Consider the following 20,570-nt stretch of genomic DNA (forward strand, 5'->3'; position numbering starts at 1 on the left):
TTAATGTGATTAAAATTTAAGAAAGCAAATATAATGAAGGATACCAAAAAATAACGACATCTGTTAAAAATAAAATGATCACATGATCAGACAGCATGATTAACGGTCGTCTGAATTCTTTCCCAGCAGGCCTTGCGGCAAACATTTATGAAAACAAATCTTTAGAATTCTATGTAAGGTATTTCTTGTCTTACTAGGATAGCTTTTTTATTTCCTGTTCTCAAATGAATTACGCTTGGATTTTTCAATCTAATATTTTCTTGTGTGTGATGTGAATAAAAATAAGAAAAAAACCTGGACAACTTGTTCTTCATTCAAGAATCTCGTTTAATATTCTAGTGATTATTATATTTTTTTCATGGTGCCGTAAACCCATGAAGGCTGTTTGGATTATTTCTTTTGGATTGCACTAGGCTAATTTTTGAACACATGGATTGCAGGTACTGTAATTTTGTAATTTACCAGTTTATTTATCACTTGAATTGTTATCACTTTCAATTTTGTTTTGTGGATAAAATGGAAACTCTTGACAAGTTGAAATCCAAAAGGACAGTTATTAGAAGTGCTTGCACAAAATTAATTAATAGAACTGACTCTTATTTTTATAGTCTAGATATTAATAAAGATGAAAGCATTCAGGAGAATTTGTCAGAATTTTTGTTAAGTCTACAAGAAAAACAGAATGAACTTCTAACTTTACGGTAACTTCTAACGTGAAAATGGAAAACCTGATTCATGATAGTAAAATGTTCGAAACAGAAATTCAAAGTTCACTCGAGTATAACGAATCTATAAGTAATGTTAAATTCAAAATAAAAACAAACTTAAAAAGGTATGAAATTGAACACTTTAAATCTTCTCAAAATGTTAACGTTTGTAATTCGAATATTCGCAATACATCATCTTCTATCAATTTGCCTAAATTAACTATTCTCACTTTTAATGGGGATTCTAGTTTATTTCAAGAATTCTTTAATAGTTTCTTAAGTGCAATTGACTCTAATGAGTCATTAAGTAATGTTGACAATTTTATATATATATCTAAAATCTTTTCTTTCGGGTGATGCTTACAAAATTGTTTTGGGATTCACGCTCATGGACAAAAATTATAAATCCTGTTTGGATTTGTTAAAGCAGCGATGCGGTAAACAAGAACACTTGGTTAGTTGTTTCATGAATATTAGAAATTGAGCCAGTTAAGTTTTCTTCAAATCTCCTCGCACTTTGAAAATTGTATGAAGAAAGTGAAATTAGTATAAGAAATTTAAATTCTATGGGAGTTGCATTCGGAAATTAAGCTCATCCGCTAATACCAATTTTATTAAAACAATTACCCCAGGATTTAGTAATAGAATTTTATCGCAAGAAAGATCCTAAAAATTCCAGTGATGTAAATCACTTAACGAATTTTATCAAACTTGAAACTGAATGTAGGGAAGCTGCAAGAACTGTTTCTGAGCTTTCTTAAAGACACAGGAACCTTTAAAAGAAAAGGATCAGTCTTAAACTCAGGCTAGATTTAAAACCAATATTCCAACATCAGCTGCATTAAATACAGTAGTGAAGATGTTCAACTTTTGTAATTCTAATTCTCATTCCCGATTAAAATGTAAAACATTCACCAATGAAAAGCGAAACAAACTAAAAAAAGAGGGACACTGTTATAGATGTTTGGTTAACAAACATTTAATTTTGCAATGTAAAGTAAAAATAGAACCTTGTGAAATTTGTCAGAGTTTACAGCATAATTCATTACTCTGCCCCACAACAAAGAATAAACATACATTGGAAATTAAACCGTTAGTAAAGGCAGAACTTATTCAAAGTTCTGATAAACAAGCTGTGATGTCTTCTGTATTTAAGTCACAAAACTATGTACAAAATTACACTACTTTATTTCAGACTAAATTCTAAACGGTTAAATGCATTGATGTTATTTGATTCGAGCTCGCAGAAATCATTTATTCAAAAAGATTTAGTAAGGGCTTTAAATGTGCAAACCTTAAAGAAAGAAAGGCTTTTAGTTGATACTTTCGCAAAAGGTAACCCTTATGAGAAGGATTTTGAAGTCTTAGAAGCAAATATCCTCCTTATTCTAGCATAGATACTCAAGCTTTAGTAACTAATGAAATCAGCAGAGTTCATATATATTTGAATATCAAACCTGAATTATTAAAAGATTTAACTCCACACAGTTATGAAATTTCTGAAGTATTAAGAGATAACAGACCAGTCAAGGACTCGTAGGCACCAATACCAATTTTATGTATTTGACGCTAATCGGAGAAGTTAAAAGAATAAATAAAAAACTTATATATTCAACAGACACTATTCGGTGATACTATCACAGAGCAGATTCCAGAAAATCATCTGCATAATCTAACTTCCTGTTTGAAGATTGCATGTATTTCAGTAGAAAATTATTCGAAATGTTGTGGATTTTTTAATCTTATTTTCTTGAATATGGGAAAAAAAAAAAAAAAAAAAAAAAAACTCTGATAATATTACAGAATTTGAAACGCAGTTGCTGTTTATAAATGGAAGGTATGAGTTGCCACTTTTATGGAAGTCTGAGACTTTACGAGAAAATGTGTCTAATAATTTAGAAATCGTGACAAAAAGATTTGATGCATTAGAAAAGAAGTTTAAGGATTATGAGTTATTATTTGAGAGATATAAGGCAGTTATGATTGAACAATTAAATGATGGGATTATTGAAATGTGCAACAATAGTTATTTCACTGGATATGTGTAATGCCTCATAGAGAAGTTTTCAAGGAAGATTCTTCTAGTACTAAAACTAGGGTAGTTTATTATGCCAGTAGTAAACAAGGAAGATGATTCTTGATGAATGTCTCCTTCCTGAAAAGAATTTAAATGCTAATCTTTTAGATATTATTTTGAAATTTAAAGAAAATAAATTGGATTGTGTGAAGATATTGTACGGGCATTTCTTCAAATTCAAGTTGCGAGAGATGACCGAAATTATTTATGTTTCCTGTATTATAAAAACTGCAACAAAACCCAACCCATAGCCATGTATCATTTTAATAGACATTGTTTTGGTGTCACTTATTCTCCTTACATTTTGGCTGCAACAATTAAAACCCATATTAATGCTTACAAGAATAAACACAGTCTAACATATGAAATGCTAGATAGTTTTATTTATGTAATTGATCTTTTTTATGGAAGTTCCACTGTTTAGGAAGCTTATAAGTTATCTTGTCATGCTGTTTTTATTTTAAAGGACACAAACATGAATATGAGAAAATTTGACACTAACTCTAAAGAACTGAAAAATTTATGGAAGAATTCTAATTCATCATTCAAAATAAATGAATATTCTGATTCACGTTTAAAAGATAGAGGACTCAGTTGGAATAATATTGTAGACACATTAAGTCTAGACTTAAGGTCATTGTTATCCATGTTGGATGTTAATGAATGTACTAAATGAAACGTATTACACACAGCCACAAAAATATTTGATCCATCTGGACTTAGATCTCCTTTTCTAATTCGAGTGAAGTGTATTTTTACAAGAGCTATGGCAGTTAGGTGTAGAATGGGATGAGGTGTTTTCTGGGGAAATTAAAGAAAAATAGCAAGCATGGTGTAATGAAATTAAAGAACTTCAAAATTTGAAAATTCCTCGACATTATTTTCCTGGCACAAATCTGAAGGCGAAAGAAGTTTTACAGATTCATATATTCTCTGATGCTTCATTAAAAGCTTTTGGAGAGGTTGCATACTTTAGGTACAAGACATCACATGGCACTTTTAAAACTAGCTTCATAGTTTCCAAATCCCGAGTTGCTCCAATTAAAAAAGTGACGTTGCCCCTGACTAGAATTAATAGGTGCAGTAATGCAGCAAGATTAGTCAAATATTGTAAAATTCTTTTTAAAAATTTAGGAAAGATTATTTTATAGAGTGATTCAACAATTGTGTTATACTGGATAAAAGGCACAGTATCGAAGTGGAAGCAATTTGTTTTAAACAAAGTATTTTATTCCGGCGTATCTCATATGTTGGTACAGGTAAGAGAAAAATACTGAATATTAAAGGGCAGACAAGGCATAAAATCTCTTCTAGGTAAATGTGTTATTTGCAAAATTTTCAGCATTTCTCCAGGAGACCAGATGGTTGCTCCATTATCAGCTCTCCGAATGGAACAATCAGCCCCATTTACAGTTAATGGGATCGACTATGGTCCGTTATTTGTAAAAGATACTAAAAACAAACAATATATTCTATTGATAACCTGTGCTGTTACAAGAAGTGTTCATCTGAAGCTAGTAAATAATATGATGGCAGATGCATTTTTTTGCTTGCCTTCCGACGTTTTGTATCTCGAAGAGGGCTTGCAAGGTAAAAACCGAGTCATTGGTTATCAGACGTCAAGTACAACTTTTGTACAATTTAGAAATTCAGAACTAAAGTTTCATCTTCAATGTTAATTAACAAATATGTATTGTGAGTATATTGTTTTATGGCTGTTTACTATTTTTTGAATTATTCTGTTGAAATTTGTAATTCTATTCACTTCCATGCACAAATTTAATAATTTAAAATATGCTTAAGTTCACAGAGTCATGGTATGCTCTCTTAGGAGGCCATTGAATAATCTTCTAAAAAAGGTGGAATTTTTTTTTTTTTTTTTAATTTGGATAATGTTATATTTAAATTTCCTGATGTTTCATTTAAATTCTCAGATATTTAGATGATATATATGTTTTTCTTGTGTCAGGAACTTGAGTGTTTTTGCAATATGAATGTATACTGTTTACATATAAGTTTGATGAACCCCTGTGGTTCATGGGGGGGGCATGTTGTTAAAAATTAAATGATCATGTGATCAGATGGCATGATTAACGGTTGTCTGAATTCTTTCCCCGCAGGTCTTACGGCAAATGTTTATGACAACATATCTCTAGAATTCTATGTAACGTATTTCTTGACTTACTAGGATAGCTTTTTTATTTCCTGTTCTCGGATTAATTACGCTTGGATTTTTCAGTCTAATACTTTTTGTGTGTGATGTGAATTAAAATAAGAAAAAACCTAGACAACTTGTTCTTCATTCAAGAATCTTGTTTAATTTTCTAGTATTATTTTTATTTTTTTGTTGAATCACTCCATAAAATAATCTTTTCTAAATTTTTAAAAAGACTTTTACAATATTTGACTAATCTTGCTGCAATTACTGCACCTATTAATTCTAGTCGGGGCAACATCACTTTTTCAATTTATGAATTTCAGAAAAGGAAATAAAACTACTGCTTCTTTAATTCATGGCAAGTTAATATCATTAAAATTTAAGAAAGCAAATATAATGAAGGATACAAAAATATAACGACATCATAAAAAAATTACTGCTTATTTTCCAGTTGATCGAAAATAAAAACTAGTTAACATTTTACAATAATAATAATAATAATAATTAGCAAAAGAATAATATAATGTTCCCTGTACTGAATGTGAAAATAAAATATGTTGTGTGCTAGAAAAATCATAAAAGATAGCCTTTTCTTTTCTAATTTTTTTATAAGTGACAAACATTTTAGAGAAAAAAGAAATATTGTATTAATGAGATTTTGTGAATAACATCCTAATCAAAACAGCATAAAAATCAAATAATTTGCATGTTAAAAATCCATGATTAAATTTGCCAATTTTGATGTTTGACTGAGACAGTGACTTTAAAAGAATTACCTTCTATTTTATTAACTTAAAGGAAAAAAAGAATTTACTAACTTCAGTATGAGCTGCCATACTAACAACATAATCTCCTATAAAAAGTACATCTGGTTCTTGTTCTCTAGCAGCAATCAAGAAATGTTTATGCTAGAAAGAAAATAATATTCTTAATTAACGTGATTAAAAAATACATAATATATAGGTAAACATAGCAAACACTTTTTACAAAACACCTGAAGATTTAAAAAGAAAACTTTTTTGTGCTTCACATCTCTTCATACATATTACATAAATGCATATTTATTTACAACATATAGGGCATTTTTATTAATTCTAGTATACATTTCATATCATGCATTAAAATTAAAAGACGAGAATATAGCTTTAAATTAGAAAGCATAAAACAATTACAAAGGTAAATACCAGATATCTCATTACAATGCGGATAGATGGCACTAGGTCTAAACTTAATTTACAAGTTTATATCTTGCTGATATTGCTATAAAACATCCTTTTTAACATTTTATTTTGTTTTCAGTATGAAGTAAAATAATCAGTTTGTAGTTCCAATTTATCAAAATTTTTCACAAGATATGTATTAATGGTTCATTAAATGCATAAAAATGAACATATGATGCTAGATAATTAAAATTATTCAATTTAGAAATTTAAAGTGCACATGCTATTAATTACACTGACAGAAATTTATCAATACAGAAAAGTAGATTAAAGTACTTTTCAAACAAACAAAAACATGGATGCATTTTCACTTTTGTTAAATATTAATAACAGTCAAAAACACTTTTATCAGCAAAAGATAGATGTGGTCAAATGCAATTTTTTTTCATACCAAAATTCTTTTCAGAATGAATTTCTATTAGCTCTGATATAACTATATGTACTCTGATATAACTATACCTGTATGTTGGTGTTAATGTAAAGTACTTTTTTTCTCTTTCTGATACAGAACATTTGGTACTTTTTCATTATGTGGTGCCATAAAAAAACTTGTGATATTGGTACTTTTCTATTACGCACCTGCCATATTTTTGCACCTCTACCAGGGAGAAGCCAAACACATGCCAAGACACAACAATAGCCCCATCAGAAGACTGTGCTTATAGGTGTGTGTGTAAACAAGAACAATTAAACATATACACACATATTATTATAACAGTAGCACCAAAATGTGTAGCAGGTGCATAGCCGAAAATTACAAAACTATATTATATTATAATAGTATTAATAAATTCCAAATGCATAAAAAATTAATTTGAACAGCCATGATATCTTAAAAATATTTGGGAAAAAAAGTTTTTTTTTTTTTTTTTTTTAGTCCAAAGGGATTTGAATCCCGAAGGACTATTAGTTTCGTTTTGGCATTTTGCGTCGGATTCATAAATGTCGGTTCACTTTTCAAACTGTTGCCACAAAATGTTAGAGTCCTGCATTATATTTGAAGAAATTAAATAATGAAAAATCTGCATACATGTATGTATATTTCTCGTATTGTGATAAAACAACGGTACATAGAGTCATCGAATTTTGAATAACGTAATCCTCCAACGAATATGAGCATGTGGAAGACCAAATTTGAAATTTGAAATTTGCTTTATGATCGATTTCCTATTTTTTAAAACTTTGACGAATTTTTGATTAACAAACTCAAGGATTTCAAAGCGAGCAATGGCAACGTTGTGCAGAAAAAACATTTTTATCTCCAGCGCGTGAGTTTCTGTATCGGAAATTCTAAAGATATGCTCGTTTTAAAACTATTTTGCGATATTGCTGTTGCACTGGATCTTATGGTTTAAGTGCGAGGAACATGATATTTAATAAAGAAAGGTAACACACAAAATGTTTAAAAACGCCCCTTTGGACGTAATTTAAAATCTGAAACATTTCAGATTTTTTTTTAAAGGTAATCGTCACTATTTGAACTCTAATAAGTACAATTTAAGATGGTGGCATGAAGTGCCATATTGGCATTTATTGCACCATTTTGCACTGCCCCACATTCTTTCAACTGTTTGTGTATGTGCCAGCCAATGTTTGGGTTTACAAAATTGTATCTGTTGTTAACTGTGACATGATCACATCCCACACCTTTAAAAATCCTCCATTTTATACCCTTTCCAGCAATCAGAAAAAAATTGTCTGTGATATTTTTTCAACTAAGCCAAGTAAAGTTTCAGTTTGGTTCAAAATGGCTATAAGAAAACATTTTTTTGTTTCTCTACATGGGCCTCCAAACACCCACTGTGAAAGAAAAACATGTCCAACTTCTTTCTTCTCATAAGAAAACTTTTGCCAATCTTTACTATTCTGTCATTTCTACCAATTTTATCTCCATAGGCATGGATGCAAGACATGGATGCAAATTTTCAAAACATAATTGTTCCAAGAGATGACTGTATTGAGGTTCATTTTTAGTTGCATAGTCACAAAACTTAATTGAAGTTTGTTCATGGCACCTAAGTTTTCTCAGCAAGATCTAAGGTTGCAATGCCATCTTGGTTTATTGCAATTGGTAAAATAGATCATTTCATGATTTTTTTATAAAATCTTCATGTATGAAGAATTCTTTTATCCTGTAAGAATTTCACTGCATATTAACTCCCTGATAATGAAATCCATTTCTTTTACCCTTAAAAAAAGCTTTTAGTCAAATAATGTATATGGAGAAAGTCGTATATCAAATTGTGTTTTGTGCAATTCTAAAAGTAAAGGTTGCAAACCAAAGCACATGAATACTTGACTCAACTTCACGCATAAAACTGAGATGGTGCAGTTGATCACATTGTTGCTATCTTTGGCATGTTAACACACATTTTGGCAATGCTGTTTCAGGGCTTCCATATAGCGGAAAATAGTTCTTTGTAATGCAGTACAGCTTGCATGTACGCAAGGGATTAAAACCACTAAATATTTGTGGCTTCCTTCAAGATCTGATTATTGTAATTAATTGTCCTGAGTTCATACATAAGCATGATATTGACAAAGTTGTGGTGTTTAACATGATTGCTCCCATCTTGAGGAATGTGACATGTATTAACTAGCAAATTATGTGTGAAACAAAGTTATATCAGTCTACAATAATTCAATCAATTATTTACTAAAGAAAGATTAATGAGTGAAAAACGACAGAGGTGTTCAAAGAATGTAGGAAAACTTAAAGCATAATATGAATTAAAAGAAAAAAAGATTACTTCAAATGATGGTTTAAAATTTATGATATGCACTCTTCCCAAATAAAGGGAGAAATGAAATAAAGAACCTGCACTGCAAATGAAAATATACAAACAAATTCTAAACAATAAATTTTGCAAGACACATATTTCAAAAGTTTAAATTAGAAAGAAAAAAAAAAAAAAAAAAGCCACATTTCAGCAAATGACTAAAACTCTATCAATTTCGAAGGTGATCACACATTGGTCCCTCTTCTTGAAGAAAATCTTTTTGGGTACTTTTCTGTTTCGCAGGCACAAATCTCACCAAGCAGACTTGGACAGCATACAGTATACACATAAAATTCTTAACAAATGTTAGTTCTCAGAATTTTTTATTTTGAAGGCATAAACATTTTAATATGGTTTAAAATTTTGTAAAAAGCCAATAAACAAAGACAATAAATTTGTAAAAAGACATTGATTTAAGAATTTACTATGTTACCATGGTTCAACCTCCTGATTCGCCAGTTTGTATCACGTGACCCCAAGTGATCTCACGTAAACTACGCTACAAAAATGTAATTCTCTCAGTAATTATCTACATTAATTTCAAGTTAAATCTTAATTTTGAATACGTTATTATTTCAATTCGTATGAATAATCTACTCAGAAATTATGTAAAATTGCAGTGCTTTACTTCACTAGTGTATTCTCATTAGAATTGATGAATTTAACCCTTGATTTTGCCTTTTGTATCTTTGTAAATATTATATGTAATTGTATGCCAGTAAGGAACAATCAATCTGGTAAGAAATGGATGAGACTTGTTTTGAAAATGAGGCATAAAAAGTTACCAGCGAAGATATTCCGTTTGGCATCACTTATATCATTATTGGCGACTTTATTGTTTGCACCGTCAAAACGGAAAGTACCCCTTTTTGTTCTTGAAGAAGAGATTCCCTTGGGATAAATCTTGAGTAAAACCCTGTCAGTGGCAAACAAAAGTAGCTTTTTTTACCTAATTTTGAATTTTACACAGCCATGTTTCGCATCTAATGTAATATTTCAAAAGACTGCCACTGACGGGAGTGGAACACAAAAAACACAAACAAACTGACATTTGCTGTGTTTGGTAATTTTTAAAGCTTTTATTTACTACTGTATTGTCTTGAATAAACTTTCTCACTTAAGAAGTTCCTAACCTTGGAAAACATACAGTATCCTGGTGTAGGAGAAAGTGGAAAAAGTCAAAGGAAAGGACATCTGAATTTACAGATTTTGTCCACAAATTATGTATGTTAAAGTAAAGAATACATGCTTAAGGAAAAAAAAATCACAACAAAGTTGATTGTAAGCAGAATGTATTCTCACATGATTCTACCTGACAATATAGTAATCATAAAAAAATCTTACTGATAGGAATCTATTATGATGGGCGAAAGTTAAAACACATTGCCATCTGAAAGCACACCATCAATTTTCTATTATTAATTACCTATTAAAAATGTCTTGTAACCATTATGGCAGCATATCGTTAGGAAAAGAATCCATTTTGAAACTATAATCAAGATAATCTGCTTTTATCATGGGCATTTGGGAAATTTTGTATGAAAGATTATTACTTAAATAATTAACTAGTTATTGCGATTTAAATCTACTACAGTACAAAGTCCGAAATCCGGACGTCCATTATCCGGAATGATCTAGAATCCGGACCTCAAAGCAACAATTTTTTTTTTTTTTTTTTTTTTTTATTAATGCTTTACGCATGCGCATTTGATTTTTTTCTTCCATAATAAAACATGGTGATTTTCACTTAAAAATTTCAATTCTTAATTTCACTTAGGCACTAAATAAAATACCTCGTTATGAAAAAACAATCACGTAAGCATAAATTTGAGATTAATAATTTGGCTCGGTAGCTGAGTATCTACTTGGCATACATCCCAAACTGAAAAATTCATCTATTTTATGTCCCTGATGAGTCATTATTTATTATATTTTGCTTTCATCCCCGCATGTTTATCAATACATGACAGCTTCAGTAATAACTCATGCAGTGATGTCTAAACTTTTCTTTTATATTAGTAATTGAATAACAAGAGTATGGCAACCTTTTATATGCTAACTTTACACTTGGCGATGTTTATAGATTTTTAAATGCTCTAATATATATTGACGAGGAAAAATTTCTTTTCATATGCTAAAAATAGATTTTGTTAATGAAACGCATAGGCCAAAAGATTATATTTAGTGCTATTTTAATTAAGAATAACTTATATGTTATTCACCATAAACTCAGAAGCGGGGGCAGAATATGTCAGCAACGGACGGCAGAATTTAGGAAAGAAGAAATTTTTGGAATTTGGGGAAACATCAAGTGGCAAAATTAAGGGATGAGAAGTTTTTATGATTTAGGGAAAGCACTGGTAAGATGGTATGCAGAAATTATAAAATTAAAAATATGAAACTGTAATTTATGAAATAAAGAGCAATTATGATCTAAGGGTATCAAAATTTACAAAAAAAAAAAGGCTTAATATTTATTTGTTTACTTTATTAAACATTTCTTTAAACGTGTGCATGTGTAAAGTATACATTACGCATAGTTAAAATTAGAAAATTGCAACCAGAAAACTATTTGATGTGCATTCGTGATATTTATAATGACGAGGAATTTGATATAAATAATATCAAAGACAGAGTACATCGAGATGAAATACTACATTTAGTAAGGAATTATAAGCCGAATAAAATAAAAAAAAAACTGCTCTGAAGATGAGGATAGTGCCGACAGATCAACTTCCAGTTCATTGCGCGCCTCGATGTCTCCCCCCCACAGAGCAATGTGAAATTGATAAACAGATTTCGGAATGGTTAGAGAAACAAAGGATATGCTTTTATCCATTTTTTGCAGCAATTCCACCTTTTTGTTTGATGGACATTGAAATATGCTTTCGCTTTGTAGATCCTTTGGAAGCTCCAGAATAGGAAACTCTTTTTGACATAATCAAAAGTTCAAGCTTACTTTTATAAAATTGCTCTAACAGTCTGCGAAAAATAATAAGCTGGATCCAATTAGAAGATTAAGGAACAACACAATCTGCAACATTAACTGAAATAAATAATTAGATAATTTTAGCCTAGCTTATACCGTTCATTATACATTAAACGCATTAATGCATTTATGCATGCACAGAAAGTTTGTAGCTTTGAGGTCTGGATTATAGATCATTCCGGATTATGGACGTCCGGATTAAAAACTTTGTACTGTACAATTCAAGCTTAATTCAGAACGCAATAGGAGCAAGACAAAATTTGGAGAAACAACTTGGTGTTCGTCGCCAATCTTGTGATACACAGCCAATAATGTATAACAGACGCTATTAAGCTAGGCTAAAATTATCTTTACTGATTCTAAGGCTTTTGAATTAATGTAGCATACTGCGCAGCTCCCTGATCTTTTAATTTGATCCATCTTATTATTTTTTTGCAGACTGTTATTATTACGGCAATTTTATAAAAAGTAAGCTTGAACTTTCGATTATGTCGAAAAGAGTTTCCAATTCTGAAGTTGTCAAGGGATCTCAAAGTGAAACCATGTTTCGATGTCCATTAAACAAAAAGTGGAATTGCTGCAAAAAATAGATAAAGGCATATCCGTTTCAAAATTATGCGAGGAGTATGCCATTGGAAAGTCTACTGTACATGACACAAGAAAAAAGAAAAAGGAACTTTTTTAATTGTTTGTGGGAGCATCTTAAACAACTTACATGAGGATTTTTGGAGTTTACGACAAAGTGTGTCTATGCATATGCAAGCAGCGTTTAGTTCTGGCCAACTCTGATAGTTGTAATAATTCAGCTTTGCTTTACATTGCTGACAGTTAAATTTGATGCTCAAGGTAGAATTACCGAGCCAGCTTCGAATATATTTAAATTGCGTAGTCTTTCACTACTAGTCCACATTTCAACTAGTATTTGGCTGTTCTGTTTAGTTTCACCACCACAAACTTGGGTGATAATGTTTTGACAAGGAAATGCATTTATATTCCAATTTCTATTTGAATTAAAAGGTTATTAAAACCTTTCCATGACTACCATGCGGTTACTTTCAGACACAGAAATGATTCGCTTCACATCTGTTGGGGTTTTTGGACTCATTACCAATTCTAGATCAAGTGAAACTCCATAAATGTTTGGGAGACAATTTTTCAAACATGAAGGATTAAAAATGACAATTTTTTTAACTTTATGACAATTTTTTTAACCTTAATGACAATTTTTTTAACTATATAGTAGTACATTTTTCATATCCAAACATCACTAAAAATAAGTAAAATAAAATTTCTGTAGTGAGATTAAAGTTCTTTTGAAATAATTTTAATTTTATTTGCATCAATACTTAAATGTACTTTAGTTTGAAATTTAGTCATTAATTGCTACAGTAACTTCATAAAAATGCAATGCATATGTACAAAATTAAAATACTTACAATACAATTCCACCTGTCATCACCTCGTTTATCTTCAAGTGGAGCAGCCTGAATGGCAGGATTCATCTTCAATAAACCTATATATATATATATACAGATCCATAACTAATACTAGATTATGTAATAAGTTTCACATTTGTGCAGCAATAGAGATAATTAGCGAACTAGTTGGTAAATGAATTCTGTACAAAAACAAATTAATGAAGCTAATTTGGAACTAAAACTCTGACTGCATCAGTTTAAGTTAACCTATAATATAAGATACAAAAACATGAAGGAAAATTATTATCAAATTGCATTTCAATGGAACAAATTTCTACTTTAAATTTAAATACATAACCTTTTCAGGGATACGTACTGCACAATTTTGCCTCATTATTTCTCTGCAATGCGAAGTGCTACCCCAATCATATGTGAAGGATAAAAACAAAGGATCTGAGCCTTTAAATAACTCTAGCTGTTCAATACGCATCATTTTCTCACCTGAAGGAAGATGGTTCCTATGTCCCATCCACCTACCTAACCTTTGCTCACTCTTTTGCAGTTTTTCATCAGCTGTCCTAAAAATGTAATTGTGTTTTATGTAAAATCATGCAATGCTAAATTAATAACATTTGTTAAGACTAATCTTATTTATCTGACAGTAAAATCACAATAAGCCCACGAAATTCAATGTGGCATAGAGTGCAAGACTGCGCTTGTCGTTGGCAAGAACCTCGAACATCATATAGGTGACAACTTTGCTCAGTTCCACCCCCCAATTTAGATGGAGAGCACCTCAGGGGGGGATGAAGGTCTCCCACCCCTCTTCCCCTACCAACACCCTCTCGAGACGACTTTCGGCACATTAAAAGTGCCCCATGCCGCATGGACACATTTACAAACATCCAATTCTTCTCCAGGATTTGAATCCAGGCCCTTCAGTATAGCAATCAGCATCACTAACCACTATCCCAGTCAGGTGGTTAATAAAATATGTAAAATTATGCAGTGCCATTGTGCTATGCGATGTCTGCAAAATGTGCTTCCAAAGAATTGTTTACATCCTGAAAATAAAATGAAGTTTTAACCATTAAGCTACTTAAGATTTTCCCAAGTTATTTACTATGCAACAATTTCTAACTATCATCTATTATGTGACAGCTTTCCCACTCTGGCCAAGACTGAAAAATAATTGGTATCTTCTCCACTAAATTCTCTTATCTTACCATTCCGAAAACATTATGCATTAAGTAATGTAATTTACTCCATCCCAATTCAAAGTAAAATTTGGCATTAATATTTTATAACTGAAACATTCCAGAGACAAGCAAATCTACTTCATTTAGCAGAGATTTTTACAATTTTCTTTTACTTACTTATATTTATTTGAACATTTAAAAACTTTCCAAGATTTAAACTTTATATTCCAAATTACCAGGCATTTAGATGTGATAAGCTCGCTCAGCATGTCGGTCTTATCTTATATGTTAAATGAAATCACGATTCTTGCCTGGTCAGTACTAACAGAGAATTTGGCTGTCAAGCCGTTCCGGTCGTGTGTCAATATATGGAAAACTCTTTGTGAGTGCTTTCTATAATTCACCACAGAAAAGACTTAACTCTCTCTTAACCTCTTTATTATAATTGGAGTGGGACTTGGTAGTGACAGACTTCAAGGCAAATAATAAAGACTGGAACTTATGCAAAGGCAAGACAAATTCATTTTAGATAAGTCAGTAGTTATTCATGTCCCTTGTGAATACACTTAAATGGTTTAGTACGGGCGTGTCATATGTGCATCAGCAGCGAACATTACCCCATGGCCGGGTGTGTCATATCTGAATCGACATTTAATTCACTCTACAGGGCCGGCGTACCACATTTGACTTTTCAGATGGAACATTTAATTAATATTTTTTGTTGCCGCTAGATGTAGCTGTATGTCTGTTATGGGGAAATATATTGAAAGTTAAGTATGTTTACCTTCATTCCTATGCAATGATTTTTATTTTTGGTATTTTGTTTCGGAATGAGACTGAGATTCGTGGGTGGGTGTTGAGCAATATAATGTCTCTTTAACTGCCTCATTTGATATAAACAAATGCACATGCTTTTGCTGCATTGAAGTACTTTTTATTTTTGAGATATAGTGGGATAGACGTTCTATCACTAGAGATATTTTTTTATTACTCTTAGATTTTTCGGTACTATTCCATTTTGAGGACCATAGAAAATTGCAGCGAAAATGTATGCGCAAAAGCACCAAATCTAGCAAACGTGCCCATTTAAACAGCGCACCAAATCTAGCATATGAGCCAATTTCAAATTGCGTTAGTTCTATATTTCTTACGACACCATTGAAATACTAGTTTAATTTTTAAATCTTTTTTTGATATTTTTTATATTTGATTTAACAATTTGGGGATTGTCTAAGACGAAAAGTCTGCAATCCATGTACACATCAACCTGTTTTCACTTAAAAAAAAAAATCCCAAAATTGCACAAAAATGGCACTGCACCTATTTCACTTGAAAAGTAAAAGAAAATTGACAAAAAAAAAAAAAAAAAAAAACAATTGTTTTCACCCTTGTAAAAAGCGCCAAACAAATAAGTGGACGATTCTGCACTTTACCGAGAATTTTTTCAAAGAAAAGGCATCATTCATTATGGAAAATTATATTTGAACAACCAACGAGATGAAATTATACTTTAGCGATAACTCGGTAGTGATGTCGGAATCTATTCACTTATGTTTAGCTTTTTTTTATATAAATTATAATAATGATCTTAAAAGAGTTATTTACTCTTATGCTTCCATTCAGTTATGTTTAGCCTTTTTTATATAAATTATAATACTAAAAAGTATTATATATAATTAACCTTTCATCTAAATTAAAAGAATAATCAGTAGATAGTTATTTACTATTACACTTCCTTTCTTGCGTTAGGGTTGCCGCAATTATTTTTGGCAGCACTGGCACCAACAATAGTTTGGCGATTTTTTTCGCGTCCGCTTCGCATGCACGTAAAGCCAGTAAAGTGTTTACCCATGCGCGCTTCCGATAGTGAAGAAAGTAACAGAGAACGTTATTGAAAACGAAAAAATTTCGATTGACAAGTTAGTCGGTATTCTCGACACAGCAATTACAGGACTTGAAAAGTGGAACTGAACAAGAAATTATGTCTGTTTATAGAAGTAAAGAGAAAGTATTAGCACAAAAAGCGAAGCAACTTAAACAACTTACATTGAAAGAAATTTTTACTAAAGTAAACAAATAAATATTAAGCTTTTTTTTTTTTTTTTTTTTTTTTTTTTTTTTTTTTTTTTTGTAAATTTTGATACTCTTTAGATCATAATTGCTTTTTATTTCATAAATTACAGTTTAATATTTTTAATTGTATAATTTCTGCAAAACCCCTAATCCGGAATCGCCGAAGTCCCGACAAGTCCGGATTACGGCTTTTGTACTGTATATATTTTTATCTTATACAGGGCTTAATTTCTAAAATTAGAAGTGGCGGAGCTCTATGGAAGCTCGTCAGCAAAGAGGAACAAGAATAAATAAATAAATAAAATGACTACTAAACTCATTAATAATTTTAAAATTAAATGGTTAATTATTATCAAATTAATTAATAGCTATTTAATTATTTTATTAATATTTAATCACTAATTATTATATAATTAATTTAATTGATAATTATTAGATAATTATTTATTGAAATAATTTGATAATTAAAGATTACAGTAATTAAATAATTAAAATTAAATGTAAAGAGATAAATTTAATAAGCATTTTTTAATATAGTTTTATTGCTAAAAGTAAAATTTTCAAGATAAAATTTCTACTGAAATTGTTATTCAGTTATATAAAAGAAGTGCATTTAGGCTTTAGGAAGTGCTTCTTACTTAGGGCTCCGGCTAGAATTATGATTTATTACAAGAAATAAGAAGCATCGGAGCCGGTCCAATTTTAGCTCTGATCGTAGGGGAAAAGTTCTTTTATCATCACAAAAATTAAATATACTTAAAGTATAGCTGATGAAAATTAAGATAATGCTAAAAACAGAGCGAAACAGAATGAGGTATGAGTGGGTGGAAACATAAAATGAGAGGAATATTGGTGAGAGAGAACGTTCTGTTTCACTGCAGCTCTCTACTGAAATAATTATAGCCATCAAGCAGATGTGTGTCAGGGGTAAAATGAGTCCTGAATCTGACTCCTAAGGATGAATGTAAAGTTGCTGGTTACAGTTCTCACCTTCCTTCCCCGTATTTGGTGACATTAGTGGATACTGTGGAAAGACGATGTATAGGACTGCTTGAGCAGTTTATCACAGTATTTCACTCTTATTCTACTTGCTGTCACTTAATGCCACATTTAAGAACACAAATTTTCCTTCCTGCGAAGATAACTAACTGTAAGCATTGATAACAATACACTAGATACAATGGCATGGCAAAACATTTATGCGTTCTGCCCCAAATTTATTTCCCTTCATAAAGGGAAATTTTTCCGCATGTGAGCGAGGGAACTTTATATGAACGTCTCATGTTCTCATGAGCTCATATTTCTAGGAAATAGAGTATTGCAAAGTCTGCTTATTGTTAAAATAAAATGTTAGGAATTCTAATTTTTTTTTCCCCTTGAAATTGAGGCTCAGTGTTATAAAAAGTTTCTAGCTTGTTGTCCTCCCTTACTAGAGTTTAAAGTGTACTGAAGCCTGGCTCTGAGACTTCCCCATTTAAAAAATAAATTGTAATTCTAGTCGGTGCAGCAAGTCCTAAATAAAAGGACAATGGCCTTTCTTTAATGTAAGTGAATCATAATTTCAACAGAAAAATTTTATTTTAATAATTAGCATGCCTTAAAAAACTCTCGAATGCATGTCCATCTTTCTCTAGGAAATAAATACTTTGATGGAGATTGTGGCTTCAAAAGTACAGAAAAGCCCTCACCCGCATTCTAAAGGCTTATTCTCCAGGAAATTCAATGAAATTAAGTCAGCAAGTAAATTTTTCATTCCCCAAAATACTAAAAGTGATCACCCTGGTTGTGTACGTCCATGCCTGTAGATTGTTTTAATGATGTAACCAAATATGCAAGACGAAAATTGTCATTTATATAAAACCTAATGTTTGTTCTCAACATCATTATTGGATTGAAATCCCGGGAAAATTTTTTCTTCTCATATATTCTGCTTGACAGCTAGAATTACATCAACAGGCCATCAGGGTCAGAAAGTTTTAGACTCTTCTTTCTTTGGCTTCCCAATCTATACTTCTTCATTAAAATTTCCTTCCATACTCTCACATACTGTTTCTAACAATCACTCTCTTATCATCAATAGGTATTCTGGAAAAAGAATGATTTTTGTTTCTGTCATTCCTTGAAACAGTAAATTCTATCATATATTCAGGATTTAAATTTGGCCTAAGGCTGGCTATGCTGCTTCTTAGTTGATTTAAATAGTAATTGCAGCTACAGCCCAAAAGTAATTAAAAAAAATCATTACTGCAATAATTTATTTATTTTTCTCTCTTTAAATTAAATTTATTTTTGATAAATTTATTTTATTATTAGTCCTAAGAGGCTTTGTTCCTGAAGGACTAATGTTTTCATTTTGCGATTCTGCATCGGAACCCTATAAATGGCATATCACTTTTGAAACCGTTGCCACCAAATATCACCCTGTATTATATTTGAAGAAATTAAATAATGAGGAATCTGCATAAATGTATCAGGGGTGTTAAATCCCCTGAAACTTTTATGGACTTACTACCGACATTTTGGAGTTTCGAGAAGGGGGGGAGAGAAATGAAAAATTACAATTATGAAGTATTGAATGGCCTAATTATAAAAGTTCAATGAATTACTTTTTTTTGCAAAATTAATAACCATAAATTTTCAAACATATAAACTACTACACTTTATGTAAATATTTTAAATTACCTGAATTAATTCTTAAAAAAAAAAATATCTAATTTCTGCTGCTTTTTTTTTATTTTCTGATGTTTGTGGGCTTGTCTTTCTTTTGTGGTGAACTTCATAACTGCAGGAAGGTTGACTTTTATTTCCCTCATTTACAGTTGAAGAAATTTCCTCGAGAACTGCACATGCAGAGGTAGAAGCAGTTTGCTTTTCTGCTAATGTAGAAGGTTTTTCAGAGACTTTTATAAGTGACTCATCTGAAATACATGTTTTTAAGTCCTCTTGATATGTTTTTCAACTTCTGTTCATATTCAGTAAGAGATCTTTGTGAATTGGATCAGTCATTGGATTTTTTGAGCCATATTTTTCACATGAGGTTTCTTTAGAAGCCATTAAATCATATTTAATAGTCTGCACTGCATCTAGGGAATCAATCTTAAGAGAGGTTCTATAGTCAGTGACAAGTGTATCCATTAAGTTGAATGCACTTTCCACCAATGGGCCATGGAAGCAGCTAAGGCAGGCTTTGACCAATTTAGCCAATGTAGGATACTTATAATCATTTGTGAAATCATCTTTTAAATTAAAAACTTTAGACCAATATTTATCAATTGTGCACTTGACTTGATTTCCACTTTCACCAGATGTGTAGAGCATTTCTTTGGTGATATCAATATCACTCTGGTATAACCTTATTTCAGCTTCTACTTTTGACTTTTCATTATCACTAAAAATATGGGACATAAAAGATGATAATTTTTCAAAAGCTAATATTGTACTGGTTTTACCTCTTAGCTCTGGATCTAATGCTGTAAAACTAATTAGATATGAATTTTTAAGGGGTAATTTCTGTTTCATATGCTGTGCTGTATTAGTATAAGCTTTCATCAGAGAAATTTGAAATTCTTTTGCTATTGGATGATTTTTTGATAATTTCTTCAGGAGAGTGGAAGCTTCTGCACCAGTAAATATTACTTTGCTAGGTAGATGGAATTCTGGATTTGTGACATCAACCTTTAATAAATCTTTATAAGATGTGCACTCTATATTTTCTGGCTTCAAAAAAAAAAAAAAAAAAAAAAAAGAGAGAGAGAGAGAAAAATTTTGCCATCAATTTATAAATACTGGAATGTATTAAATGAAGCATTGGTTTTTTTTTTTTTTTTTTTTTTTTTTTTTTTTGTTTCAAATAATTTAATATATGTGTTGAACTCTGGTAATACTGCTGAATATAATGCCATATGCAATAAAGTTTTGTTTTGCATAACAAATAACCCATTTAGTATTC

At 30.8% G+C, this 20,570-nt stretch overlaps 1 protein-coding gene across 2 annotated transcripts in view; it reads right to left on the reverse strand.

Annotated features, from left to right (window-relative positions):
* LOC118185344 (platelet-activating factor acetylhydrolase IB subunit alpha1-like) overlaps positions 1 to 20,570 on the reverse strand; it is a 45,039-nt gene that overhangs the window by 17,891 nt on the left and 6,578 nt on the right. Inside the window, exons 2-4 of one of the 2 annotated variants that reach the window (XM_085824850.1) lie at positions 13,726 to 13,927; positions 13,368 to 13,444; positions 5,761 to 5,850 (exon numbers count right to left, since the gene is read on the reverse strand). In XM_085824850.1, coding sequence (XP_085680976.1) covers positions 5,761 to 5,850; positions 13,368 to 13,433 — 156 coding nt within the window. In that variant the 5' untranslated portion in view covers positions 13,434 to 13,444; positions 13,726 to 13,927. The remainder of the gene's footprint in view (positions 1 to 5,760; positions 5,851 to 13,367; positions 13,445 to 13,725; positions 13,928 to 20,570) is intronic. The other variant, XM_085824849.1, reaches the window with a different exon arrangement.

This window comes from Stegodyphus dumicola, chromosome 10, assembly GCF_044657685.1.
Source record: "Stegodyphus dumicola isolate Sdum_Otavi_A_Nest chromosome 10, ASM4465768v1".
NCBI classification, from domain to species: Eukaryota; Metazoa; Arthropoda; class Arachnida; order Araneae; family Eresidae; genus Stegodyphus; species Stegodyphus dumicola.